Source organism: Danio rerio, chromosome 2 (genome assembly GCF_052040795.2).
Source record: "Danio rerio strain M-AB ecotype USA chromosome 2, GRCz13ab, whole genome shotgun sequence".
NCBI classification, from domain to species: Eukaryota; Metazoa; Chordata; class Actinopteri; order Cypriniformes; family Danionidae; genus Danio; species Danio rerio.
This window is the reverse complement of record NC_141022.1, coordinates 49,297,681-49,324,855: the sequence shown is the minus strand read 5'-3', so window position 1 is coordinate 49,324,855 and position 27,175 is coordinate 49,297,681. Positions and strand designations below refer to the sequence as shown.

Sequence of the window (27,175 nt, the reverse complement as noted above, 5' to 3'; positions counted from 1 at the left end):
GCAACAGGTCAGGGCAAACACCTCAAAGCCAGTTCCTGGAGCGCCGCAGCTCTGCACAGTTTAGTTCCAATCCTAATTAAATACACCTGATCAAACTAAATGAGTGCTTTAGAAATGTTTGATACCTACAGGTAGATATGTTGAAGCAGGGCTGGAACTAAACTCTGCAGGGCTCCAGCCCTCCAGGTACTCACTTTGACACACCTGCTCTAAGTTAACCTCAGTTAGATGGCTTCACCCACAATATTCTTACCTTGCCCCTCTTATTGTTAAGCTGGGAACACGTGCAAATACAATAGACCAGAAATGCAAGCTCATGCAAGTTTTGCATGATGAACTCTGACCTGCAAAATTACATGATGTGATTGTGTGAGACCAATAGAAGATCAAAACATGAACATGGAGCAATGGCTAATCATCTTGTTTTATTCTGCCACTTTTCCCAGCTTCATACAACAGAATTTTAGAAGGTGAAACTTTAGTGTGTTACTAGGGTTGTTCCGATACCGATATTAGTGTCGGAAATACTACTACGATACTGCAAAAATTCTGGCATCAGTTTCAGTGAGTATTCTAAACCATAAACAATCCAATCCCATCTTTTTTACATGAGACATATGCCCACTATCTTTGCTCATCACTGCAAACCTGGAGTCAGTTCTTCTTCACTGCTCAAAATACAAACACAGGGAGTTGTGCTTTGTTGCCACAACAACCACAGTTAGAGCAACAAAGAAAAAGAGGATAAGAAATGTTATATGTAGAAATGTATAATAAAAATATTCTAGTTTACAGTTTGTAGTTGTTCATGTTTTGTTAAATAGGTAAGTCTGAAGCACACCTAATATCCGTCAATTAAAGCAAAGTTAGTAGAAGTATACACACAACTATTTCTACAGATACACACTCAGGAATTGGTTCAGTACTCTGTTTTGACTGATACCTTGAGCTCAGGTATCAGAATCAGTATCAGGAAGGGGAAAAGAGAATCGAAACAGCCATATATGTTAAGAGAAAATAATACGAAAAAAAAAGCCCCATCCCGTACTCAATATTCCATTTCAGTTGGAAGTACATCAGCATACTGAATTTGAAGTTTTGCCAATGTCCGGTTCACACATACTTAAAAAACAGGATTTTTAATGAGAATCAAAAGAAAGAGGTGGAATTGACCTCAGTGAAGCCCTGATCTCTGACGTTAAAAACAATGGTTGATCATTCCACTGCTCAACTGCTACTCAATTAGCCACTGTTGAAAGCAGAGGTTTGCTGTTGTCTGGTGAACATGCGTGCACCTGTCTGGCCTTGTAATATCTGTTAAATGCCAGTGTGTGAAACATTCAGGGTATGATTAGAAGGGTCTGAATGGTGCTTTATCCCATGCAGATGGGAGTCTCAGAGGAAGACACATGCGTCTGGCCTTGAGCTACAAACCCGACTGTGTATTTGCGGTGGTGGCAGGCGGTTTGGCTGCAGTAGGCAATGAGGAAGGCCAATTTAAAAGCATGTGATCTTTATGTGCCCACCGGTGAACAAGCAAATCTATATCTCTTTTAGAGGACTTTCTGTTTTAAGGACTGAGTTTTCCTTCAGTCAACGTGTTTGTGTAAGTCTCTCTCTGGGGGTGTATTGAGTTTCATGGTGTAGTGTTAGTGTGTGATGAAGTTTGTTGATGTAAGAATCTGCTCCAGAGGCAACGCAACATTCTCAGTGCTCTTTTGCCCTAAACCTAATGCATTCTGGGAAATGAGCTCACACACACACAAAAAAATGTAAATTAATGCTTGTTATCTAGCATAGGTAAAAGCACACAGGGTGAATATGAAAACTGTTTGTCATTTTAAGAGGCAATATGATGTGTAGGCAGATATAGAGCATAAGACAGACTAATAGATTTAATGTTAGATAAAAAGGAATGATCAATAAAACAAAAAAAAAAACAAATCATTATCAATAGAAATGACAAATCGATGGGCAGACACGTATACATATATACAGACAAACAAGCAGATAGACAAACAGAAAGAGACAAACAGAAAGAGATAAACAAGATGAAAAAGAAAGATGAAAATAGGCATACAGACAAAAGTAGAAAAAAACAGACAGATATAAAAACAGAGACAGACAAACTAAAGTAGACAGACAGACAGACAAAAGGAGACAGACCCCAAAAGACAAACAGAAAGATAGAGAGACCCAAAACGACAGACAGACCCAAAAAGACAGACAGACAGACCCAAAATGACAGACAGACACAGAGAAAAAGGCCCAAAATGACAGAGAGACCAGACAAACCCAAAATGACAGACAAACAGATAGACACAGACAGACAGACAGACAGACAGACACTAAATGACAGACAGACACAAAATGACAGACAGACCCAAAACGACAGACAGACAAAAAATGGAAAACAGACAGACCCAAAATGACAGACACAGAGAAAAAGGCCCGAAATTACAGAGAGACCAGAGAAACCCAAAATGACAGACAGACAGACAGACAGACAGACATACATACATACAGACAGACAGACACAGAGAGAGACCCAAAATTACAGACAGACAGACAAACCGACACAAAATGACAAACAGACAGACCCAAAATGACAGACACAGAAAGAAACAAAAAGACAGACAGACCCAAAAAGACAGACAGACACAGAGAAAAAGGCCCAAAATGACAGAGACAAGATAAACTCAAGACAGACAGACAGACAGACCCAAAATGACAGATAGACAGACACAAAATGACAGACAGACCCAAAATGACAGACAGAGAGAGACCCAAAACGACAGACAACATAAAATGAAAAACAGACAGACCCAAAATGACAGACAGACACAGAGAAAACGGCCCAAAATGACAAAGAGACCAGATAAACCCAAAATGACAGACAGACATACAGACAGACAAACAGACAGACAGACAGACAGACAGACAGACAGACAGACAGACAGACAGACAGACAGACAGACACAAAATGACAGACACAGAGAGAGACCCAAAATGACAGACAGACAGACAGACAAACAGACAGACAGACAGACAGACAGACAGACAGACAGACAGACAGACAGACAGACAGACAGACAGACAGACAGACAGACAGACAGACACAAAATGACAGACACAGAGAGAGACCCAAAATGACAGACAGACAGACAGACACAAAATGACAAACAGACAGACCTAAAATGACAGACAGACACAGAGGGAAAGAACCAAAATGACAGACAGACCCAAAAAGATAGATTTTTGTACATTTTGAAAGGAGATGCTGAAATAAGTCAGTAATCATTGTTGTTTTGAGTAAGATCTCAGCAGTGTTGAATTAAACAGTGTTCAGTCTGAGGCCTGTGGTTGTGCCAGTATGAGAGCTAAAGCCAGTTTCAGTGTTTAGTTCGCGGCTTGTTTTTCATTCTGCTCTGGCTTTGAGTGTGTGTTTGAACTAAGATTCTCTGGCTGCTTTGTTTGGCTACATTGTTGTCACGCTGATGCTCACATTTACACAATCAGCTGATTAATGATCTGTGTGTGTATGTGTGTGTGTGTGTGTGTGTGTGTGTGTGTGTGTGTGTGTGTGTGTGTGTGTGTGTGTGTGTGTGTGTGTGTGTGTGTGTGTGTGTGTGTGTGTTCTGTTTTGGAACTCTGCATCTCTACATCCAATCTACCCTAATAACAGCTCAAACAGAGCCACGTGCAGCTGAATTGTTTATATGTGCCGCACATCAACAATACAATTCTGAAAATCTGCAGTGGAAAAAAACCCCAGCATTTAAAAGTCTGAACAATTTCAATCAACACTTAAAATACTTTATATAAATAGGTTTCCATGAGTTTGTTTCCACTTGTTTTGTCAGCTTTTTTAAACTTCAACATGCAAAGACAGTACTTTGTGTCAAGCTTTTGTTTCAACAAGAAGTACATTAAATTAACAAAACCTTGAAATCAAAATCCCAAAATACTTTGAGTATTTAGTTCAGGTCTAACCTAAGCTGTTATCTAAAGCAGGTGTGTCCGAATTCAATCCTGGAGGGCTGGTGTCCTGCATATTTTAGTTCCAACCCCAATTAAACACACCTGAACCAACTAATCAAGCTTGTATGCTAGAAATTTCAGAGAAGGTGTGTAAAGGAAGTTGGAGCTAAACTATGCAGGACACCAGTCCTCCAGGATCGCGTTTGGACACCCCTGATCTAGAGCTACTAACTATTCTTTAAGTTGAACTACATCAAGTTAAACTTAACTGGGAAAAAAAGTTCTTGAAAATGTAAAAAAAAATAAATAAATAAAAAACCAAAAAGCAAAATATACATAAGTACAATAGCAAAGTGAAGTAAAACGATTCAATACACGTATTTAGTCCACACACAGTATTTTAAGGGATAAATGTTATTAAAATAAACAAAATGTTAAAGAATGAGGATCCATTTCAAATTATATTTTAGCATCAATGAGTTTCTGCTAATAGTTTGTTTTTTACATTCTATTTAATTCAATGTTTTTTTGTTGCAATGTTTTTATAAATATCTATTTTTTAATATAGGTCTGGTTCTCAAATCTGATTGGCTGATCGTTGTGTAATATCCTGCAATAACAGCATCGTACAGCCTCCTCACCCTTGTGTATTCTTCCACCCACATAGAGTGACAGCAGATCAATAAACTCACTACAGTTTGACAAATATTGCAGCTGTTAGACAACATAGCGTACATTAGAGCCTTTTTTAGGCAAGAATGTAGTTGTTTAGATTGCAACTATGCAGTTTATTTATAAGGATAGTGACTATTTTAAAATATTAAAAATTTTTGAGATACAGCACGTCAGCATCCATCAGCATGTAATACTGAGCAGAGCAAAGACGATTGAAGTTCCGCCACAAGATGGCGACAGAGACCGCATAAAAAAAACTGTCGGAGAAGAAAAGCTAATAGCTGATCAAATCATTTTAAAATGGGTAAGTGACTAAGTCGATCTCTCTCGTTTGTATGTTGTAGTGCTCTATTTATACTATTGTCTAGTAGTGTTTATAGTGTTACCTTTGCTTTGGCTTTTTTTGGGGTTAATTATTGTGGTATCCCAACAGAGAATTACTGGGAAATCTCTGTAGACTGATGGCATTTAAAACTGTTCAGCCTTATAATTTTAAATGTAAGCAAAATCACCCGTTTTGTCATCACTTTATCATTACGCTAGAGAATCATTCAAATCTAGCTTTAAAGTGATCTTGGTGGATTAGTAACCGTTTCTGCTGTCTGAGGGTCAGCTGCAGATATGAATGAATGGTGGAAGAAATTTGTTCCTCATGCAATAAATTTTTAGACTCTCCGTGTTTGATGTTCTTTTTTAATATACATGATTATGCTGTCAAACTGTTGTATAAACAGAGTAGCAGTGCAATATGGTTGTATATCATCACTGTTGGGACATTAAGGCACTCAGCTTAATACTAAATATCATGAGGTAAATCATATATACACAAGTTAAATATCTTTCCCAGACATGGGTTGCGGCTGGAAGGGCATCCGCTGCGTGAAAACTTGCTGGATAAGTTGGCGGTTCATCCCGCTGTGGCGACCCCAGATTAATAAACGGACTAAGCCGACAAGACAATAAATGAATGAATGAAGTTAAATATCATTAAGTGTAACTAAAATAATGATAATTATTCTGAATAATAAGTATATCTTGAGAAATATCTGAAAAAAATATATATATTGAGTTCACATTGCCACATTTGTTTAAGCAACAAAAATGTTTTAAGTTTCAGTGTTTTTGTCAACTGTAATAACCCTAGAACTGAACAAGTATTTTCGTTCATCAGCAACACCCAGAAGGCTGTTCAATAATATGGTGCAACTGATGATCTCTACAGTTAAAAAGCGTGCATCATCTGGATTTTATCCTACAATAATTTCAGTCACCAGCACAGATCATCAATTACCAGCCCACAACACCCTTAGGAAAAAAAGAGACAGACAGAAATCTTCAGCAAGGCTCAAACTGAAGCACATCCAGCGTTTTATGCTTTGTATTTGAAAACTGATAGACGTGCCAGGTGGAGGCTTTCAGTGGAATTCACAACTATCAAACAAATAATAATCAAAGGCATCACTGCCATGGACATTTCTAAGCTGTGCATTGCTGTGTGTGTGTGTTTCCTTTATGCTTTCTCTGTCTCTCCTCACTCTTGCTCAGCCAAGAATGTGGTCGGGATACACACACTCCAGCACAGAGAGTTTCCCATGTTTAAATCATTCACTCTCTTCTCCTTATGAACACAAACACATACACACACACACACGCACACACAAGCACACACAAGCACACACAAGCACACACAAGCACACACACACAAGCACGCTGAGGATCTGAATTGAGACGGCCTGACTCAGCTTATTTTGCTGATCTTGAGTGGTTCCTCTACTGTCCTCTCTGATTTCTTCTCTCTTGGACTCAATACTCTGTCTTCCCTGATGTCCTCTCTTCTCCTCATCTCGCTCTTGTACATTCCCCTCAGATTCCTCTTTTCTTCTTTTCCCACTCTTCTCCAAACTTCTCACCTTGTCCTGCTCTTCATGTCTTAATCTACTCTACATTCTGTGTCCACGACCTCTCATACACACACCACTACTCATTCTTGTCCTACTTCTACCTTTTTCTCTCTCTCATTGCCTCCCATTTTTTCCTCATCCCACTTTTCTACCATCCTCTCAGATCTCCTCCTTTCTCTTCATCCCCCTTTTCTACCATCCTCCCAGATGTCCCCTTTTCTCCTCATCCCACTCTTCTACCATCCTCCCAGATATCCCATTTTCTCCTCATCCCGCTCTTCTACCATCCTCTCAGATCTTCTCATCCCACTTTATTCTCCTTACACTGGCTGCTTGCTAAACTGTTTATCTAACCAACCTTCTGTCTCGCTACAATCCAACCCGCTCTTTAAGATCTCAAAACTTTGTACCTCTGGTTGTTCAAAGAATAGCTAAGTCCACTAAAGGAGGTCATGTCTTCTTATTTATGGCTCCTAAACTCAGGAATAGCCTTCCGGATAATGTCAGAGGCTCAGACACACTTTCTCATTTCAAATTTAAACTAATTAATTCATTTTCTTTTCAGCTTAGTCCCTTTATTAATCCGGGGTCGCCACAATGGAATGAACCGCCAACTCTTCCATCACATATTTTATGCAGCGGATGCCCTTCCAGCTGCAACCCATCACTGGGAAACATCCATGCACACTTATTCACACACATACACTACATACAGTTTAGCTTACTTAATTAACCTATACCGCATGTCTTTCGACTAAACTGTCGAAATACTATATACATCTATATACCAGGGCATTAGGACCCTCACAGCCCACAGGTTAAGTGCCCCCTGCTGGCCTTACTAACACCACTTCCGGCAGCAACTTAGCTTTCCCATGTGGTCTCCCATCCAGGTACTGACCGGGAGCAGCCCTGCTTAACTGCAGTGGGCAACCATGTGAGGGTTGCAGAGAGCTGCTGGCTTAACTTTAACTTTAGATCCGTTACCATGATGGTTTTTTATAATTGTGTTTTGTGTGAAGTACAGTAGTATATTTCTCTGCTTGTGGGAAAAGTTATGATTTGTTTTTGTCTGTGTTACAAAATATATCATGTGTAGATATTAGAACTTCAAAACAAATTTCACATTTCTTTTAAGCTTTGTACTGCTTTTTTAACAGTAAAATACTGTGTAATACATTTAGTTTTTTTTTTTTTTGGGGGGGGAGTGTAGTTTTACCTCATCCCACTCCTCTCACATTTGCTTGTTTCTCCTCACCCCACTTCAATTATTTCTAATTTACTCCTCATCCTGCTACTCTCCTGTCCTCTCAGGTCTCCTCTCCTTGACTCAGTCCTTTACCTTACCTTTCTCTTAAATCTCCTCTTCTTGCTCCTCATCTGATCTACTCTCAGATCTCTCGTTCTCCTCATCTCCTCTACTGCCTTCTCAGATCTTGTTTTCTCTCCTGCACAGTTCCCTTCGAACTCTGTTTACAATCATATTTTTCTCTGCAGTTTGTCATTATTGCTCACACATGATTTGCAGTCTGGTTTCCCAGCAAGCGGATGTCGCCAGCCTCTAATGTTCCCGCCTCTCCAAAATATCAATGTAAACAACATTTTGAAAGATGATGCACTGGGAAAACAAATCAGACAGATCTCTGTTTAGAAACCATAAATGTGCAATAACAAGAAAAAGGAAATTCACCCACGTCATTTAAACATCTGGCGCCTGTAACAGTCAAACCATTGAATTACATTACAATTTGGCTCATTATCTGATGTGAATTTTTCCAAATAAATAAATAAGCCGGCTCATTAAATTACATTAAATTAATAAAAATAAAAAAAATCTATAAAAATGAAATAAATTAATATAAAATACAACGAAAATTTAAATAAAAATTATATGAAAATTAAATTCATAAAAATGAAATTAATAAAATGAAAATGAAAATAAATTACAATTGAAATAAATTTAAATACATTTAAAACTAAATTAAATAAAAAAAAATTAAGTAAATAAAAATAAAATTAAATATTATGAAATACATTAAATTAAATTATTAAAAATAAAATAAAAAAATGAAATGAAATGAAATAGTATGAAATACAATAGAAAATTTAAATAAATTAAGTTAAATTAAAAATTATATAAAATTTAATTGTATAAAAAAATAAAAAAAATAAAATGAAAATACAATAAAATAAATTGCAATTAAATTAAAATAAAAACAAAATTAAATTTATAAAAATTAAATTAATAAAAATTAAATTCATAAAAATAAAATGTATTAAAATAAAATAAAATAAAATAAAATAATTTAATTTAATTTAATTTAATTTAATTTAATTTAATTTAATTTAATTTAATTTAATTTTATTTTATTTTATTTTATTTTATTTTATTTTATTTTATTTTATTTTATTTAAAATAAATATAAAATAAAATAAAATGAATATAAAAAATAGAATAGAATAGAATTGACTTAAATTTAATTGAATCAAATTTATAGAATTAATTTATCAAAGTTATAGTGCTGGTTTCATGCCACTTATTAAGATAGCACATTATAATTAAAAACTATGTTGATAAAAATCTGCAGAAGTCAGCATCAGAGCTCTGATTTGATTCTTCATTTCCAAACCTGTTCCACATTTTCTAATATTAAAGCTCTCCGGCCCAAACGCAAACACTGCAATGAATGTTTAAATTCATATAATCTTAAAATATATCCTCCCATATTTACAATCCAAACATTTCTAGACAGAGTCTCATTTTCTCCTAATCACTCACATCAAATGGACCTTAACTCTATGAAGTCCTATTGCATCAATGCACATAATCATTTCCTGTATCCATAAATCTGTGTTCGCAGGAATGATTATATGGTACCAGGGGATGAAGACTGCACTCTCAGCATCAGGAAAGACTGAAAAAGAATAGGGAAAATGAGGGGAAAAAAACATAAGTGGGGGTCTTTCCAGGATTCAGGTCGGAAAATAAATCGCTCTGCTGAGGATTATAAACTCGGTGAGGTAATTGATTCCTCACTTTTTACTCATGATAAAGATGAATTGCTGGAGGGAGAGATACCATGATGTGGCACTTTCCATAAATAGAGTTGTACATTTCCTTTCTTTCTTTTTGAAGGGGTCAGTATCAATACTATAAGTGCACTTGTTTTTTATTATGTTTGCAAAAAAAAGTCTCAAGTATTATAGCAAACAAAATCAATAAGAAGCCCCCTAAAAAGAGGTGCATTAAAATAAAATTAAATGAAAATGCCTTACATGCTCGGTTCAGACCGCATGATGAAAAAGTGAAGTGAATAAAGCAATTAGGTAAATTAGAGAGAGAGTCACAGGGCTCTTTTGCTGACCCTTTCTCTCATCGCTGGCTATGTTCTGGGCTTTGGAAATCATTTCTAATCCCAGGGGCCTTGTTTCCATTATCTAAAAAGCACAAGCTACTATTAAAATTCCTGTGTAAGACTGTAATTAGAGCTCTCAGTTAAACCTCGGAGGAAATAAGGTAGAGCAGCAAGGCTCGGGAAGGCGGATCATGACTTATTACATTTTTCTCGATTTTGCCTGACATTTGCTTTTGGTTGTCATCTGCCATGCACTCATGGGTCACAGAAATACTGTTTCTACATGGAGACACAATAAGACCTCACAACACCTCGACTGAACCCTAACCTCATGTTTCCAGTAGGAAAAAACATTGCAGGGTAAATCCCATAGTTCCATCAAGCAGAAGAATTATTAATGGACCGTAAAGATGTTGAAATATGCAATGATCTCTAAAAAAACCCTACAAATATGGAGAAAGCTACTTGGAAGATAGAAAAAAAAACTTAACAAAAAGTTAAAAAGACAAACATCGAGAGATGAGAGGAAGAGAGATCTTACACGCCCTAAAAAACAGCAAGGATTATACAGTTTATCCAAAAACAAATAGACAAAACTACAGTATGAGTCAAAAACAGATATATTCTAGGCCGCAACACCAAGCAATGTTCAGTACACTGGTTTTACTCTCCCCCGAGCTGTAGTCATTAAGCAGTCTAAAGTGGCTTTCACACTGTATATGGAAAGCGAGACCCTATGAAACCCATTCTTTTCAATGGCTTGCAAAGTTTTGCTGCTGCCCCAACCAAAACTCAACAGCAGCAAAGCACACCATTGATTATTTTGCACACCATGGCCAAACTTCAAAATAGCTCAAACTTCCTCTCTGTAGATAGTTCCCTTATATTTAACATATATTTATCTTTGGATGAAATGAATGAGGTAAGGATGTAAAACTAAATGCACTAAAATCATGTGTGAAAAGTACATTTATATTTAGTACACTAGTTCATGCTGCTTGCTATAGTGCTGCCGTGCTGTCATATCAATGATAGTAAAATTATGTCTCTTTTTCATTGTCAATAAATTGCTGTTATGCGATTTTTTTTAATCAGTAAATTTAATAGTAATTAAATAATAGTAAAAAGTAATTGGGTAAAAAAAAAATGTTAAAGTCTTACAAATAACTTTGCATTATATATTTTAAATGAATAAATAACTACTACATACCATTTTCAGTTTTAGTTTTTGGCATAAGTGCATTCAGAATTCTTGAGAAAATTAATTTTGGAGCATCCCTAAATACAAATAAACTTTAAGGATCCAGTAGTCAAGACTGAGTAGGAAGTGCACAGGCCCTTCTCTGCTGTGATCTTGCTCCACTGCTCTTATTCGGTCTCTTCAACAGTTCAATAACCAGGGGGGTTTCTAAGCCATAACATTGTTGTCACCAAGCATTTTCCAGAGATTATCAATCAGATTTCATTATTTGTTTTGATTTCAACTTCAAGGAAATGGTTTGCAGTACGTGTTTTGCATGGCGGGGCTCATTGTTCTAAATCAATGGTCTCAAACTCCGCTCCTACAGGGAATTTACATTTAGCTGCCAGATTTACACCAGCAATGGTGAGGAATCTGAAATTGTTGTCTAATTTTGATCATTTCTCTTTTTCAAATAATTCTTATGGTGCACCAGTATTTTTTTTTTAATTAGCCAAAAAATGCATATTATGGGTCAAAATTATAGATTTTTTAATGACAAAAATTACTAGAATATATCATGTTACATGAAGATATTTTGTAAATGTCCTACTGTAAATATTTAGAAACTGGATTTTTAATTAGTAATGATCATTGCTAAGCACTTAGACAAATTTAAACTCTTTTTAATTCCCAGTATTGGAACCATTTTACACCTCAGAATCAGATACATTGGCCACTTTATTAAGAACACCTTACTAGTACCAGGTAGGGCAACCTTTTGCTTTCAGAACTGCCTAAATCCTTCGGGGAATAGATTCAAAAAGGTACTAGAAATATTTCTCCGAGATTTTAGTCCATATTGATATGATAGCATCACGCAGTTGCTGCAGATTTGTTGGCTGCACATTCATGGTGCGAATCTCCCGTTCCACCACATCCCAAAGGTGCTCTATTGGATTGAGATCTAGTGACTGTGGAGGCCATTCGAGTACAGTGAACTCATCGTCATGTTATGTTTATGATATAGCGCGTTATCCTGCTTGAAGAAGCCATCAGAAGGTGATCATAAAGGGATGGACAAGGTCAGCAACAATACACAGGTAGCATGTGGCGTTAACACGATGCTTAACTGGTACTAACGTGCCCAAAGTGTCTCAAGAAAATACCCCCGACCATTATATCACCAGCAGCAGCCTGAACCATTGATACAAGGCAGGATAGATCCACGCTTTCATGTTGTTTATGACAAATTCTGACCCTACCATCTGAATGTTGTGGCAGAAATCAAGACTCAGACCAGGCAACGTTTTTCCAAAAATCTATAGTTAAATTTTGGTGAGCCTGTGCGCATTGTAGCCTAAGTTTCTTGTTCTTAGCTGACAGGAGTGGCACCCGGTGTGGTCTTCTGCTGCTGTAGCCCGTCCGCCTCAAGGTTGGACATGTTGTGCATTCAGAGATACATACATACCTTGGTTGTAACAAGTGGTTATTTGAGTTACTGTTGCCTTTCTATCAGCTCAAACCAGTCTGGCCATTCTCCAATAACCTCTGCTGCTCACTGGATATTTTCTGACCATTCTCTGTAAACCCTAGAAATATTTGTGCGTGAAAATCCCAGTAGAACAGCAGTTTCTGAAGTACTCAGACCAGCACATCTGGCATCAACAACCATGCCACGTTCAAAGTCACTCAAATCAACTTTCTTCCCCACTCTGATGCTCAGCTTGAACTGCAGCAGATTGTCTTGACCATGTCTACATGCCTAAGTGCATTGAGTTGCTGCCATGTGATTGGCTGATTAGAAATATGCATTAACGAGCAGATGGACAGGTGTTCCTAATTAAGTGGCCCGTGAGTGTAGTTCTCAACCAAATATTTTCCTATCCTAACAAACCATAAATCAATGGAAAGCTTATATATTCATGCCAAATATTCATGATATACAACTCTCAACGTCCAAAAATGGACACTTATGACCGATTGTGTGGTCTATGATTGCATTTAAGTTTGTTATACTGTTTCAAAATATATAACTCATGAAATATGACCAAAAATCTAGAAAACTTTATATAAAACTAAGCAGTAACCTCAAAATCTCAGAAATTGTAGGTTGTTTTATGTGTGGGTATATAAATACATACATGGTCAGGAGATGCATCCTGAAACCTGACAGCTGAATCCTGCTGCGGGCTGAACATATTTATTGGCACGTAAACAAGATATCCTTGATCACACCTACTGTATACATTACTCCTCGGGTCTTAGGGTTGTATCTAATTACAGATTAGGTTGGTTATTTCAACTGTCAATCATAAAGCCAATTCTCATCTGAGCTGGCATATCTTTGGCCAAAATAAGGACACAGGACCCCTTACACCAGAAAGTAGAAGAACAATGAATGAAGGCTGTGTTTTTTAATTGTATAACCAGCACTGACAGTCCAGAATTCAAACAGACAATGAAAGGAATGTGCACCCCATGCAACACACGCATAAAAATATATATAATTATACATATACACATCATAACACAAGTCCACAGCCCAGTATCACCTAAAGCCAAGGGTACATGTATATGACACATGATCTTCCGGGATTTAAAACCCCACACACACACACAACACACTAAAACCACAGAGATGAAAAAAGACACCCAGAGCTGTTTTAAAAAGCTCTCGATTTACACTCTCGCTGCTCTGGGCTCAGTCATACAGTACTGGTCAATAGAAGTCTTTCAGACACGCACGAGGGCAGCCAGCGCTGTCAGCACCTCCAGTGTCTCGACAGACCTCTAAAACCTGATCCCAGGACACACACACACACACACACCACACTACACACACACACACTATACACAATACATGACCATGAACTACACAAGCATACACAAACCAGACACAAACGAACACACACACAAAGACTGAACTGCATATACAAACACACACAAATCCGCACACACTACTCTCGCTAATATCATGCACAAACACACTAAAACTACATGTAAAAACACACACAAACGTGCAAACACACACATAACACACAAGCACAAACACACACACTACAATAACCAGCATACAAAAACAAACACGCACTACATAAACACACACAACACAATGCATGAACACACTACACACACACACACTACACACATACACCACTACACACAACACGACCATGAACTACACAAGCAAACACAAACCAGACACACGAACACACACACACACACACACACACAAAGACTGAACTACATATACAAATACACAGATTCGCACACACTACTCTCGCTATCATGCACAAATGCGCACACACACACACACAACAAACACTAAAACTACATGTATGAGCACACAGGTGTGCACACACATATAACACACCACACACAAGCACAAACACTACAATAACCTGCATACAAAAACAAACACACACTACACAAACACACACACACACAACAAACAACGCATGAATACTACATGCAACATTACACATAGGCATGCACAAACCAGACACACATGAACACACAAATGCACTACACACACATCCACAAACAAACACTGAACTACATATACAAACACAGATACGCACACACTACTCTTGCTGTCATGTACAAACACACACACACACACACCCACAAAAAAACACACTAAACAAACTACATGTACAAACACACGTACGAACTACGTGCGCACACACACACACACACACACACTACACTCACCAACACACACACACACTTTAGACAAACACACACAGCACATCACAAACACTAAACTACACAAATTACATTCACAAACACACACATACACTACACTTACCAAAAACACACACAAACCACACACACACACACTTCACACAAATGCACTACACACTCTATATACATTTCAAACACACACACACACACACCCACACACACACACACACAAAACTACACAAACTACATATATAAACATATGCATATAACATATAACATATGCACACGTTTCACACAAACTACACACAAACGCACTACACACATTACATATGCTACAAACACAAACTAAATTACAAACACACACATACACACACTACACACACACAAACTATGAATACATACTATACACTCACAGACTTGCACAAACTCCACACACAAACACACACACACACACTCAAAACACATTAACACTCAAATGCATTACACACACATGCACTCTTACTACACACATATGTACACACACACACTATAAAAGCATAAGCCCACACACACACGCACACATGATGGGACTGAATGCCAACCACAATCCGTTTGGGAAAGTATCCCAGTGTAAATCAAACCGCTGCTATAATTCCTCTAATAACATTGTAGCCATCGCCTTGTAGACACACACACACACACACACACACACACACACACACACGTCTGCAGAGAGTCTACAGTTTATGATCTTTGGATGGAGAATATAAAATTGAGAGGCAGAACAATGTTGTGAGTTATTTTAGCAGGAACTGAATACAGCTTTATCAGGAGATAAAAGCACTAGAAAAAGGGATTGTGGGTAATGGAGTCTATTATTAAGATGGTTGTCCTGCTGGGCTTCAGCCTGACTATTTTCTTTCAAACACATTGCTCAGTGTAAAGAAAACTGCAGAGATTTACACACAGCAGCAGAGGAAAACAGAAGCGGCCTGCCAGAAACAATCTCCAAACCTTTTCCATCATTTACAGCAGGATTTGATTCCACGCTCAATCTGCACACCGCATACGCTTTCACTAGCTGAAAGAATCCATTCATGATTAGAAATACTTCATCTCAGAAAGGCTGCAGTTTTTGTACAATCTTGTTTTAAAGTTGGGGTAAGAATTAAAAAGAAGTCATTTTGGTCACGTTTTTTTTTTTATGTGCAATTTTCACTCTTAACAAACCCTTAACTTTGACCCAAATAAACTCCCGATTTGCTGCTGATTAAAAATGATTAAGTTAGCAGTTGGGTTTGGGTATTAAGTAGGATTTGGGGTGTAGAATATGATCATGCAGATTTATGTACTTTATGAGTATAAACAAACAGCCGATATCTTATAATAGGCATGTAGTAGCCACTAGTTAATATTGATAATTGCTTGCCAGTACTGGGTTGCAGCTGGAAGGGCATTCACTGTTTAAAACATATGCCAGAATATTTGTCGGTTCATTTAGCTGTGGTGACCTCTGATAAATAAGGGACAAAGATGAAGGAAAATGAATGAATGAACAAATAATTAGTACTTAAACTAAAGCACTACCATAATTTAATTTAAGTACACATTAAATTGATCAAAAGTAACAGTTAAGACACCTAAACACTAGAAAATAACAACGTATTATCAGTTTTTTTTTTCTGTTCTTTAGTCCGTTCTGTCCGTTTAGTCCGTTTTTCTGTTCTTTTAGTCTGTTCTGTTCTTCTGTTCGTAAAAAAAAATTATATATATATAATATATATATATATATTAAAATTGTTTTTTCCCTAAAACAAGCAAAATAATCTTGTTTTTCGTACTTTGCTTACACCGTCGACAGACTATTTGGCGTGTTTTAAAGAATAACTCACTTAATTATGGAATTTTTTTCTTAAAACAAGACAATATTTTTTGATTGTCAAGAAATTGCTTCTTTATTTATGAATTTTTAGATATTTGGACTGGATATACATATATATATATATATATATATATATATATATATATATATATATATAAATATAATTTTTTTTTTTTTTTTTTGTGCGCGGTAAAAATATTAAGCAGCACTGTTTTTAACATCCCTAAGAAGAAATGATGCTTAAAGAGGCTCTATGAAAGAATTTTCTTGTAACAAAACTAAATTCTCTGCACTATTCTATCCATTAAAGGTTAAAAACCCCCAAAGAATAATTATAAAATAAAAAATAAATTATTTTGTGTTCAATAAAATATAAAAATAAAAAAACTCAAACTGGTTTCAAGTCAGGGGGTTGTAAATGATGACAGAATTTACATCTATGGGTGAACTATCCCTTTAAATTTTATTTACAAAAGTAATCATATGCAAATTTCACATACACTCACTGGCCACTTTATTAGGTACACCTATCCAACTGCTTGTTAATGCAAACCTGAAGAGAATATGCATTTTATTGCCATTTCAGCTTTTATGGCTATATCATGGCAAAAAAAAAACAAAAAAAACATCAAGTTTACCACATTTTATTTTATAAATACAGATTTTCTATAATTATAAAAAATATTCTAACCATTTAAAGTCATCAACAGCAATAAATAATATAAAAGGTAAAATACGTAAATAATAATAATAATAATAATAATAATAATAATAATAATAATAATAATAATGATCAGATAAAAATCTAAAACAGTTTAAGGTTTCCTTTGTATAAACATTTTACAATTTTAGATGGATTCACATTTAAAAATATTTCATTTAAAGTCTCCCCAGAATAAAATTGTTGTCTGATAACATTAAAAATGGGGCATTCCACAAGAATATGTTTAACAGTTTGGTTTCTGTTGCAATATAGACATTTTGGGGGTTCTTCTCCTTTGAGTAAATGTTCATGCTTGAGTCTTGTGTGTCCATTGCAGCATCTTACATAAACAATCTCATCATGTCTTGACTTAAAAAAATGACTGATCCCATTCTGCTTGCCATTAATGCAAACATGAAAAGCATGGATTCATCCTGCTTTGTATTAATGGTTCAGGCTGGTGATGGTGGTGTAATGGTGTAGGGAGGGGATATTTTCTTGGCACACTTTGGGCCCATTAGTAACAATTGAGCACCGTGCCAACACCACAGCCTACCTGAGTATTGTTGCTGACCTTGTCCATCCCTTTGTGACCACAGTGTACCCATCTTCTGATGGCTACTTCCAGCAGGATAATGCGCCACGACAAAGCGTGAATCATCTCAGACTAATTTCTTGAACATGATAATCAGTTCACTGTAACCTTAAAGGGCCTCTACAGTTACCAGAACTTAATCCAATAGAGCACCTTTGGGATATGGTGGAACGGGAGAGCCAACAAATCTGTAGCAACTGCGTGATGCTATCATGTCAATATGGACCAAAATCTCTGAGGAATATTTTCAGTACCTTGTTAAATGTATGCAACAATGAATTAAGGCAGTTCTGAAGACAAAAGGGTTCTAGTAGTCTAAGGTTCTAGTAAGGTGTACCTAATAAAGTGGCCGGTTAGTATATTAAATGCAAGTGAAAAAAGATTTTTAAAAATCCAAATACTCACATCCCTTTCCTAATCCAGTTAGCCAATCAGATCACTCAAAAGTTAACCAAACCACACTGTGTTAAGAGAGTCATCTTCAAATTAACACAAACACACTGGTGCATGCAGTATAAAGCCAGTATTCTAATGGAGTGTCACTATAAAAATAAAGTGACCTTTGTTCACTTTGATGGGGTCTTTCCAATACCATGATGAGGCTTTGAAGTGTGAATAAAAGTTAGTTTGACTGAGCTTGTGACGAATGGACTTACAGTTCAAAGCTTAGAGCATGTGTGTGTGTACGTATGTCAGTGACAAATGTACATACAATATAATGCCAAAAAAAGATGTCGCACTGTTTCCAAACACTCGCTCACACACATACTGCACACCAACAGATAGCAGCAACCCAGGAGACACTTTGTTTAAACACAAAGCTCCAGAAGAATCTTGCAGAAATGGTGAACTTGCCTGAACCCTTTCTGAATTTCCATGAGCTTTTAGATTGTTTTGCCAAGGTGCTTACAACAGCCCTTACAGTTTATAACTTAATGAAACACACCATCAGAAATTAGCATTTCCATTATCCATTGTCCACATTCAAAGTGATTTCCTGGCACGTTTCATAACTTTTTGGAAATTTTATTATAACCTTAGTAATTGTAAATGGCAATTATTAAAAGGTGCTATATTCACCTTATTCTCCGCCGACGAGCGGGCGCTGCCATTTGAATCTTTTTGGCTTGAGACTTCCGGTCTCATTCACTTCCATTCATTTTTTGACGTTAAAAACTGCTCATTACGCTGCTTATGTTGCAATTTGATATTTACTTATTATAGTATTCTACTTGGTCTGTATAGTCATGCAGACATTTGTTTGTAGAGCAAGTAGTTTGACCGTTTTCTGCCGTTTATTATTCCTAGTCATTTCTCCCATAGGCGACTGAATCGGAAGTTCTAAGACAATCGCGAAAACAGGCGCACTTCCGCATTTTAGAATAAGGTCAATATACTGTAGTGCATTGATTCAATATGTTAATTTGTTCTGATATCTACATATAGGTATGCAACTTGTGTAAGTTAAGCTAAAAAAATTATTCAGAAATGGCTTGTTTTTATGCGCATTTACATAGAGGATTTACCTTTCGAATCAGAAGCTCCACATTGACCCTATTTGGAATGGTAGTGAATATTTATGAGCTATGCTCTGAAGCCCCCACAACTATTAGCTATATATATATATATATATATATATATTTTTTTTTTTTTTTTTTTTTTTTTTTCCGATTGGCTTGATACCAGGACTTTACACTCATGAGACAGTAAATTCTACAGAAATGGTTGCTTTTTATGCTCATCATTAAACAGAGGGTTTCCTGCTAGAATCTGAAGCTCCACATTGACCATATTTGGAATGGTCATGAATATTAATGAGCTCTGCTCTGATGCTCCCACAACTATTAGCTACATTATTTTATTTATTTATTTATTTTTCTGATTGGCTTGATACCAGAACTTTAGACACATGGGATAGTAAATTCTACAGAAATGGTTGCTTTTGATACTCATTAATAAACAGAGGATTTACCTCTAGATTTAGAAGCTCCACATTGACCCTACAGTATTTGGAATGGTAGTGAATATTTACGAGCTCTGCTCTGATGCTCCTGCAACTATTAGCTTTATTATCCCCCCCCCCTTAGTTTGATACTGTACCAGGACTTTACTCTTTACTCTCATGGGAAATAATTGCTTTTTATGCTCATTTATACACAGAAGGTTTACTGATATAACTAGAAGCTCCACGTTGATCATATTTGGAATGGACATGAATATTAATAAACTCCTCTCTGATGCTTCCACAACTATTAGCAAATGTTACAGTACATACTTAAACAAGAGAAAATCAATCCTAAGAAACGTAACAAATAAACTACGGCCAATGTGCTCAAACAAAATTATTTATTAACCTAACATAATCAGGTGGTGGCGTGGAGGAATGAGCAAGAATGAGATCTGCTTCCTTCCGTTTTAAAAGCTTGACGTCACCAAATCAACCAATAGAAAACTGAAAAGACAAACAAGATCAATTGAAAGTTATAATTACAGCCAGGAATAAGTGCTACATGTAACGGCTACATTTTATATATATATATATATATATATATATATATATATATATATATATATATATATATATATATATATATTTTTTTTTTTTTTTTTTTTTTTTTTTTTTTTCTGATTGGCTTGATACCAGGACTTTACACTCATGAGATTGTAAATTCTACAGAAATGCCTATCCAGCATATGTTTTACACAGAGGATGCCCTTCCAGCCGCATCCCATCTCCGGGAAATATCCATACACACTCATACACTACGGACAATTTAGCCTACCCAATTCACCTGTACCACATGTCTTTTGACTTGTGGGAGTAAGCGGAGCACCCGGAAGTAGTCCCCATGAACGCAGGGAGAACATGCAAACTCCACACAGAATCGTCAACTGACCCAGCTGAGGCTTGAACCAGCAACTTTCTTGCTGTGAGGCGACAGCACTACCTGCTGCGCCACCACGTCGCCCATGTGTTGAACTTAAATCAAATTGGGTAATGTTCAACTTAGTTTGTTTAAAGTCATCCCAAATAAATTGTTTACAACCACTTAACTTTAAAAAAAAACTTTCAGTAATTTCATATACTGGAAAACACAATTTATATCATTATTAAGATAATTGTGTTCATATAAACACAATGAGTAATTTTTTTCCTTAATCCCCTGGTCTGAATCATAGGTGTGAATGCAGACTCAGTGCAGTAGGTCTCTTTCCCTGTTTATTTTAACCATTAGTCCTGCTGGTAATCTGGAGGATTTAGGTAAACACAGTGGCAGGGCGATGTGTCTAAATGTGAACAAACTCCTGATAAAAAACAGTATCAGCCATTCTCCAATTCTCGTACTGCTCTCCCGACAAAATTGTTTGCTGCACACACACAGCTTTGCTGTATCGGCCCTGACAAGATCGCAGGGAAAAACATGCAACAAACCCCGTGGATCATGGAAACAAACACATAAGACCCTTCATGAATGGCTAAATACTGTGTGCTGTGGGTCCCTGGACGCAGTCTCACCCATCATTGTAGGATCTCACGGCTTCGCACTGGCAGGTCTGCCTTGCCTTCGGAAAGCACATGCATTCATGAATAATTAAGCAGCAGGCTCTTCTCATAGGATAAGAAAACTCCGCTATGAATAATAATGAGAAACCAACGCATCATCTATGCACTTGCAGTTTTGCGCTATGTCGCAAATTTTGATCTCGCCACAAAAATCATTTTAAACCCGGAAGCTGAAATTAGCTGACAAAAGCTCAAAGTTTCCCCCACATTTAAAGCTGACAGGTGCTAACATTGTCTTAACTGATGCTCAACACACACAAATCTGTCAACATCTCAAAAAAGTACTCAAGGGTTTCGTGAATCTTTAAATAATTTTTTTCAGTGTATGTCATTTCCATGTACTGAACTCTTAAGCATATTCAGCTTTGCTTAGATATTTCCAGATTTCATAATATGGCACTTTTAAATTAGAAGACTTTACTTTGGTTATCTTAATAGCATAATAAAACAAAACGTTTATTGAGATTGGGAATAAACTGTATTCGAAAAACATTTCCATCACTGATGCAGTCAGTGAGTTCATCGCAAGCTCATTAAATTCAGTGCTCTCATAAAAACTCTCATTTCATTATCAAGCAAGCTGTCAATGCTGCAAATTAAACTTTTATTTACACTGTATCTGCACTTGCTGTTTACGATGAGTGAACGATGAGGAGCTACAGGTCTCTAACTGCAAAACCCAAGTGTTTTTAGACTTCTTCACTAACACCTCTGATGGGACACTGCATTTAAAACTTCTGCAGATATATGTGTGACAAGTTATGTTTTTGTTTTTTTGTTTGTTTGTTTGTTTTTTTATTTAAAAGACAATGCATACAATATATCAGATAAATTTACTATGCCATTCTGAGAAAAGGTACATTAAATGCAGAAATTGTCATTTTGTTTGTATTCACCAGGGGCGGACTGGCCATCTGGCAGACCGGGCACTTTCCCGGTGGGCCGACGTACTTTTTGGGCCGAGCTGATCATCGTCTTATGATCTGATCGGCGCATAAAAGGCTTAGCAGCCTATCGTTTTTTTTTCTGCCTTATTAATTGACACTGCTGTGATCTGTGACTCTCTGAAAGTAGATGCTTTTTTCCCGGACAGACAGACTGGGCCGGCCCATGTGACACTCTGCAGCCCATTGACTCTTTTCCGTATTGACATTGGGCTGGCCCAATCACAAACTCCTATTTTGGACTCTGTGTGAGCGTGCGTCGTCTGTGTGTATTTGTCAAAATAGTCGAGAGTCAGAGAGAAGAAATGCAAGGGAGGCGCAGAGAAATCGCGGGAAATACGCCGGCGTTTCATACAAGTTCTCTGTTCATTCTAGTACACGGCTAAAAACGCAAATCACGTGACCACACACATGCACACCCTACGCCAAGAGCTGCAGCCAGTAGCTCAGCGGGTGAGCATAAACCCCAGGTGAGAGTATACGTTAGTGCATGTCAGACAGTTCATCTGCTGGATGATCTCATCTCACTATAGTTGTTAAACGTGATATTGAATTCATCTTGTTGTCTCTATCTAACAATTCTTATGTCTTTTAAATCACTTGTTTTCAGTTAACTGTTTTGGCTGAGTGCAAAGATAAGTTAATATATTATGTAACCACATACACTGATTCTGCACATTGACTGACTGCTTACCTTTATCTTTTAAATTTAATATACGTTATACTGTTATAATGGCCATTATTGGTTATTAAAACTGATATTCTGCAAAAGAGACAGGGTGAAGTTTATTCTTTTCAATGGAAATTAAAGAAGACAGTTATATTTAAGCCCTATTTTGTTATAAATTTGCAGAGTGAAGATGATGCTCATATAAATATGCAGCTACACGAGGCTGTTTGGTGTCTGTTAATCACAATATCAAAATGAAACAAATTTGACTTGTATTATGTTTTCATTGTTTAGATAGTGAAACAGCAAGCAGGATGAGGTGAAAGAGGTTAAAATGTAACACTGTTCCCTTTGAAGATTTACCCATGCATTAGCAGGCAGTTTTTGTTATGTTTTTTATTGAATATAGGCTGAGTGAATAGTGTATTGAATAAGCTAAATTGGCTGTAGTGTATGAGTGTGTGAGAATGAGTGTGTATGGGTGATTTCCAATATTGGGTTGTGGCTGGAAAGGCATCTGCTGCATAAAACATGCGGGAATAGTTGGCAGTTCATTCCACTGCGGCAACCCATGATAAATAAAAGGACTTATGCGAAGAAAAATAAATGAATGAACAGTGTATTTTTTAGAACAACAAATATCTTTATAGACAGTATACAGAAATTATATTGAGATTAAAGTTTGTATTTATTTATTTATTTCATATATATGGCTTTTGTGTTTTATAAAATATGAGTTGATAAAAATATTGGACGTGCATAGATAGATAGCATTTTGATTGAATTTAGTGGGCCGCTCTGGCCCAAAATGCCAGGGCCGATTTTTTGCCCCAGTCCAGCCCTGGTATTCACATTTTATTGCAACAGCATTTCTTATAAATGGATCTTAAATTTAGAGCCATTTCTTTTAGATTCATTCAATTATTTTAAGGGCATTGTGGCATTTGTAAGAAGAGTGCCAAGCTCTTTTAAGCCCATGTTCACACGTAACATGTATTTTTTATAAACAGGTATTTTTATAAACAGTGTTTTCCCCGCTTGTTTCTGTCGACATGAAAATGCAAAAACGCACTGTGATACATGTTAAGGGCACGCTACACCAACAGGCGCTGATAAGGACACTTTTATGCTTGATTCACATCTAACAGGGAATTAAGTATTTGCACAAGTAAATTGCATACAAATCGATGCAAACGTGAGAACCGAGGCGGTCTCACGGTGAATAAAAAGAAATATGCGATGCATTTGCTGCGAACGTTCGGATTTTGCCTCACTCACATCTCCATGTTTGGTGTGAACCCAGCAGTGTTGACCAATCAGGAAGGAGAAAACAGCGCGCACACTGATGTCGTGAGTCGAAAACTTAGCTTATAGTGTCGATATGACCACGCTGCACAGTTTTGGAAAATGTTCACTCGGGTCGGAGTTTTCAGAAAGCATTGCTTTGTCACCTGACATTGCGTTTTTGGTGTGGACATTGCGTTTTGGTGTAGATAAAAAACCATGTGATCTGTGCAGTCCGACTAGTCGACTTCAATAAAGCAAGCATCATTGCAGAGCATTATAGTCGGCTATTTTGTGCAGCCCTTAGTATCAGTATATTTGATCTGTGAAAGCGTCTCTTGTACTTGAAAACAAGCAAACACAACTCAACTCTTTCAGCCATGAATCATATAAACTCAAAATATTTTGAAATGTACATTTCTAGAAGAAAACTCTTGAGGCAATCTGGAAGAACTACAATTGAGCCTATTGAAAAGAGTTCAGAAACCCGCTTATAACAGAAGAGGTCTTTGTGCTTCATAACTCTGTAGACCTTTTTTCATGCTACAATACAAGCTAATGCTAGCTGTAAAAGCGTAAAAATGCTAGTACTCACTGTGGCAGTTAGCCTGGACCCGTGAAGCTGAGCGTAGAGTATGGCCTCCTCGACCTGACCTCTGATCCCCAGTAAGGCCAGCTCTAAATTGTGAGCTCCGGCAACCATTTGCGTGAGGTCCTGCAATATGGTGACATACTGTCTCCAGGGCTGGTGGAGCTCGGAGTAGCTCGCCAGGCACCCGCGCATGACATTAAGACAGTAGTTGCTGCACGCATGGATCAGGGTGAGTCCACGGCAGTGAGAGCAGTAATGCATGCGTACCAGAGCCCGTGTGCACTCTTTTGATAACCCTGCTGTTTCCGTAATGTTCATCACCTCTGACCCTTCGGCAAGTGCCAAGCTGAGCACCCGCCCAGCCCGCAATGCGTCCGCCAGATCTTTTGCCATTGCTTTTGGGTGCGGACCAAAGGGGTTTACGTCCTGCCTGGTCATTCGGAGACAGTCACCAAGCTGGTTGCCTTCAGAAGCATCTGTCCCAATACTTCCTTCCATACCGGGATTGACAATCTGAGTGTGGACCAATGGGAAAAGGCTGTCGAAGAAACAGTGCACAGCAGCTTCCACCGAGACGTTGCCGGTGCCCTGAAGGAAGCGAGAGAGGTCCGTGAAGAGGCAGACGATGTGAGGGGAGATGGACGACATGAGGGATGAGTATGTGGTCTCAAACAGAGAGGTCAGGTGGTTCTGGGAGAAGGATATTAGGGACTGGAACGTATCTGAAAAAGAAGAAAGATTTAAATGAGTGATAATGATAGAATGATCAGTGGTCTTAATCCTTCTCTGCTGTTCAAATTGACTACCCCTTCATTATGTTGGTGGCTGTTTTTGCCCCATTGACTTCCATCATAATCACATTTTTTGATTACAAAGCCAAGACATATAATTATGCATTCTTGATTATTGTTGGTTTTCCTGTTGGGAAGAGGTCAAATGTTTAAGTTTTACTGTTGATCATCAGTTGTCACCATTAACCCTTTATATAGGCCTATCATACAAGTTTCTGGCTTTTATATGGAGTTCTATGGAGCAAACCAGCAGATTATAGTGTGTGTGTGTGTGTGTGTTTGTGTGTGTGTGTGTGTGTGTGTGTGTGTGTGTATATATATATACACTTACTGGGCCCTATCATACACCCGGCGCAAAGTGGCGCAAGGCACAGCGCAATAGTCTTTTTCTAGTTTCAGCTTGGCGCAAGAGTCGTTTTGAGGCGTTGCGCTACGCTGTTTAAATAGCAAATGCATTAGCGCTCATATGTGCGCGCAAAGGCGTTCTGGTCTAAAAAAGAAGGCGTTTTGAGACGCACCGCTGACGCGTTGCTATTTTGAGAAACTAAAATAGATTTTTCATTAGACACAAACAAACCTGGTCTAAACTCCAGCGCAGAGTTGCGCCTCGCTTACACACTGCTTAAAACGCACAAGAGAGCAATAGGCAAATATCTTTAAATGTGAAAAAATTAAAATATTATGGATATATTTATATAGGATATAATAAGAATAAGTATAGGATATAAAAAAAGGGTTAAAATATTACAAAACATTATTTTCTAGCCTACATAAATATGAAAAATCACTGCTTTTATGTCTTCTTCATCTCGGGAGGCTTTTTCATTTAATTCATAACAATTTGCTTTTGTATAATGTTATTATTATTAGCAGTATTATTTATTATATCCATATTTATATTTGTTTTATTAAAAACAAGCTTAGATTTGTCCACCTGTCAGGTTTTAGACCATATGGGGCACAGCATGCGTTTTAGGATGTAACTCAGGTTTTTGAGCACATTTTGTTATTATTGTTCATTTATTTGTTTGCGTGAAATTAGAACTGAATTTAGAAACAGTTTTGAAACAAAGATTTGCGCTTAACAAATGCAATTTATTATTTATAGACTAATTGATGTGCGTAAAGGTTTCCCTATCCAAGAGCGAAAGTGAAAGTAGATCCATTATCTCTCATTCTCACGCAGTAGATGCTCTGTTTAACAGTTTTCTGTTTAACTGTTTGCTTGTGAAATGCTCAGTTTTTCCACTTAGACTTACTTTACATCCTGTAAATAGAAAATGCACTATGGCGCGACGCAGCTGGCTCTTAAAGGGAATGGGAGATGAGACTCTAATTGGTTTATTCTCAAAACACACCTATAACTCATTAAGAAAATAAACTCAAC

General features: G+C 37.1%; 1 protein-coding gene across 4 annotated transcripts in view; it reads right to left on the bottom strand.

Moving 5' to 3' along the window:
* The window catches only part of gpc5c (glypican 5c), a 276,595-nt gene that overhangs the window by 181,212 nt on the left and 68,208 nt on the right, over nt 1-27,175 (bottom strand). For 3 of the 4 annotated variants that reach the window (XM_087241345.1, XM_087241343.1, XM_087241344.1), the window contains exon 3: nt 25,001-25,719. In XM_087241345.1, the coding sequence (XP_087097471.1) occupies nt 25,001-25,719 (719 nt within the window). Of the gene's footprint in view, nt 1-19,611; nt 19,943-20,617; nt 21,231-21,427; nt 25,720-27,175 lie in introns of those variants that run through there. The other variant, XR_015478906.1, reaches the window with a different exon arrangement.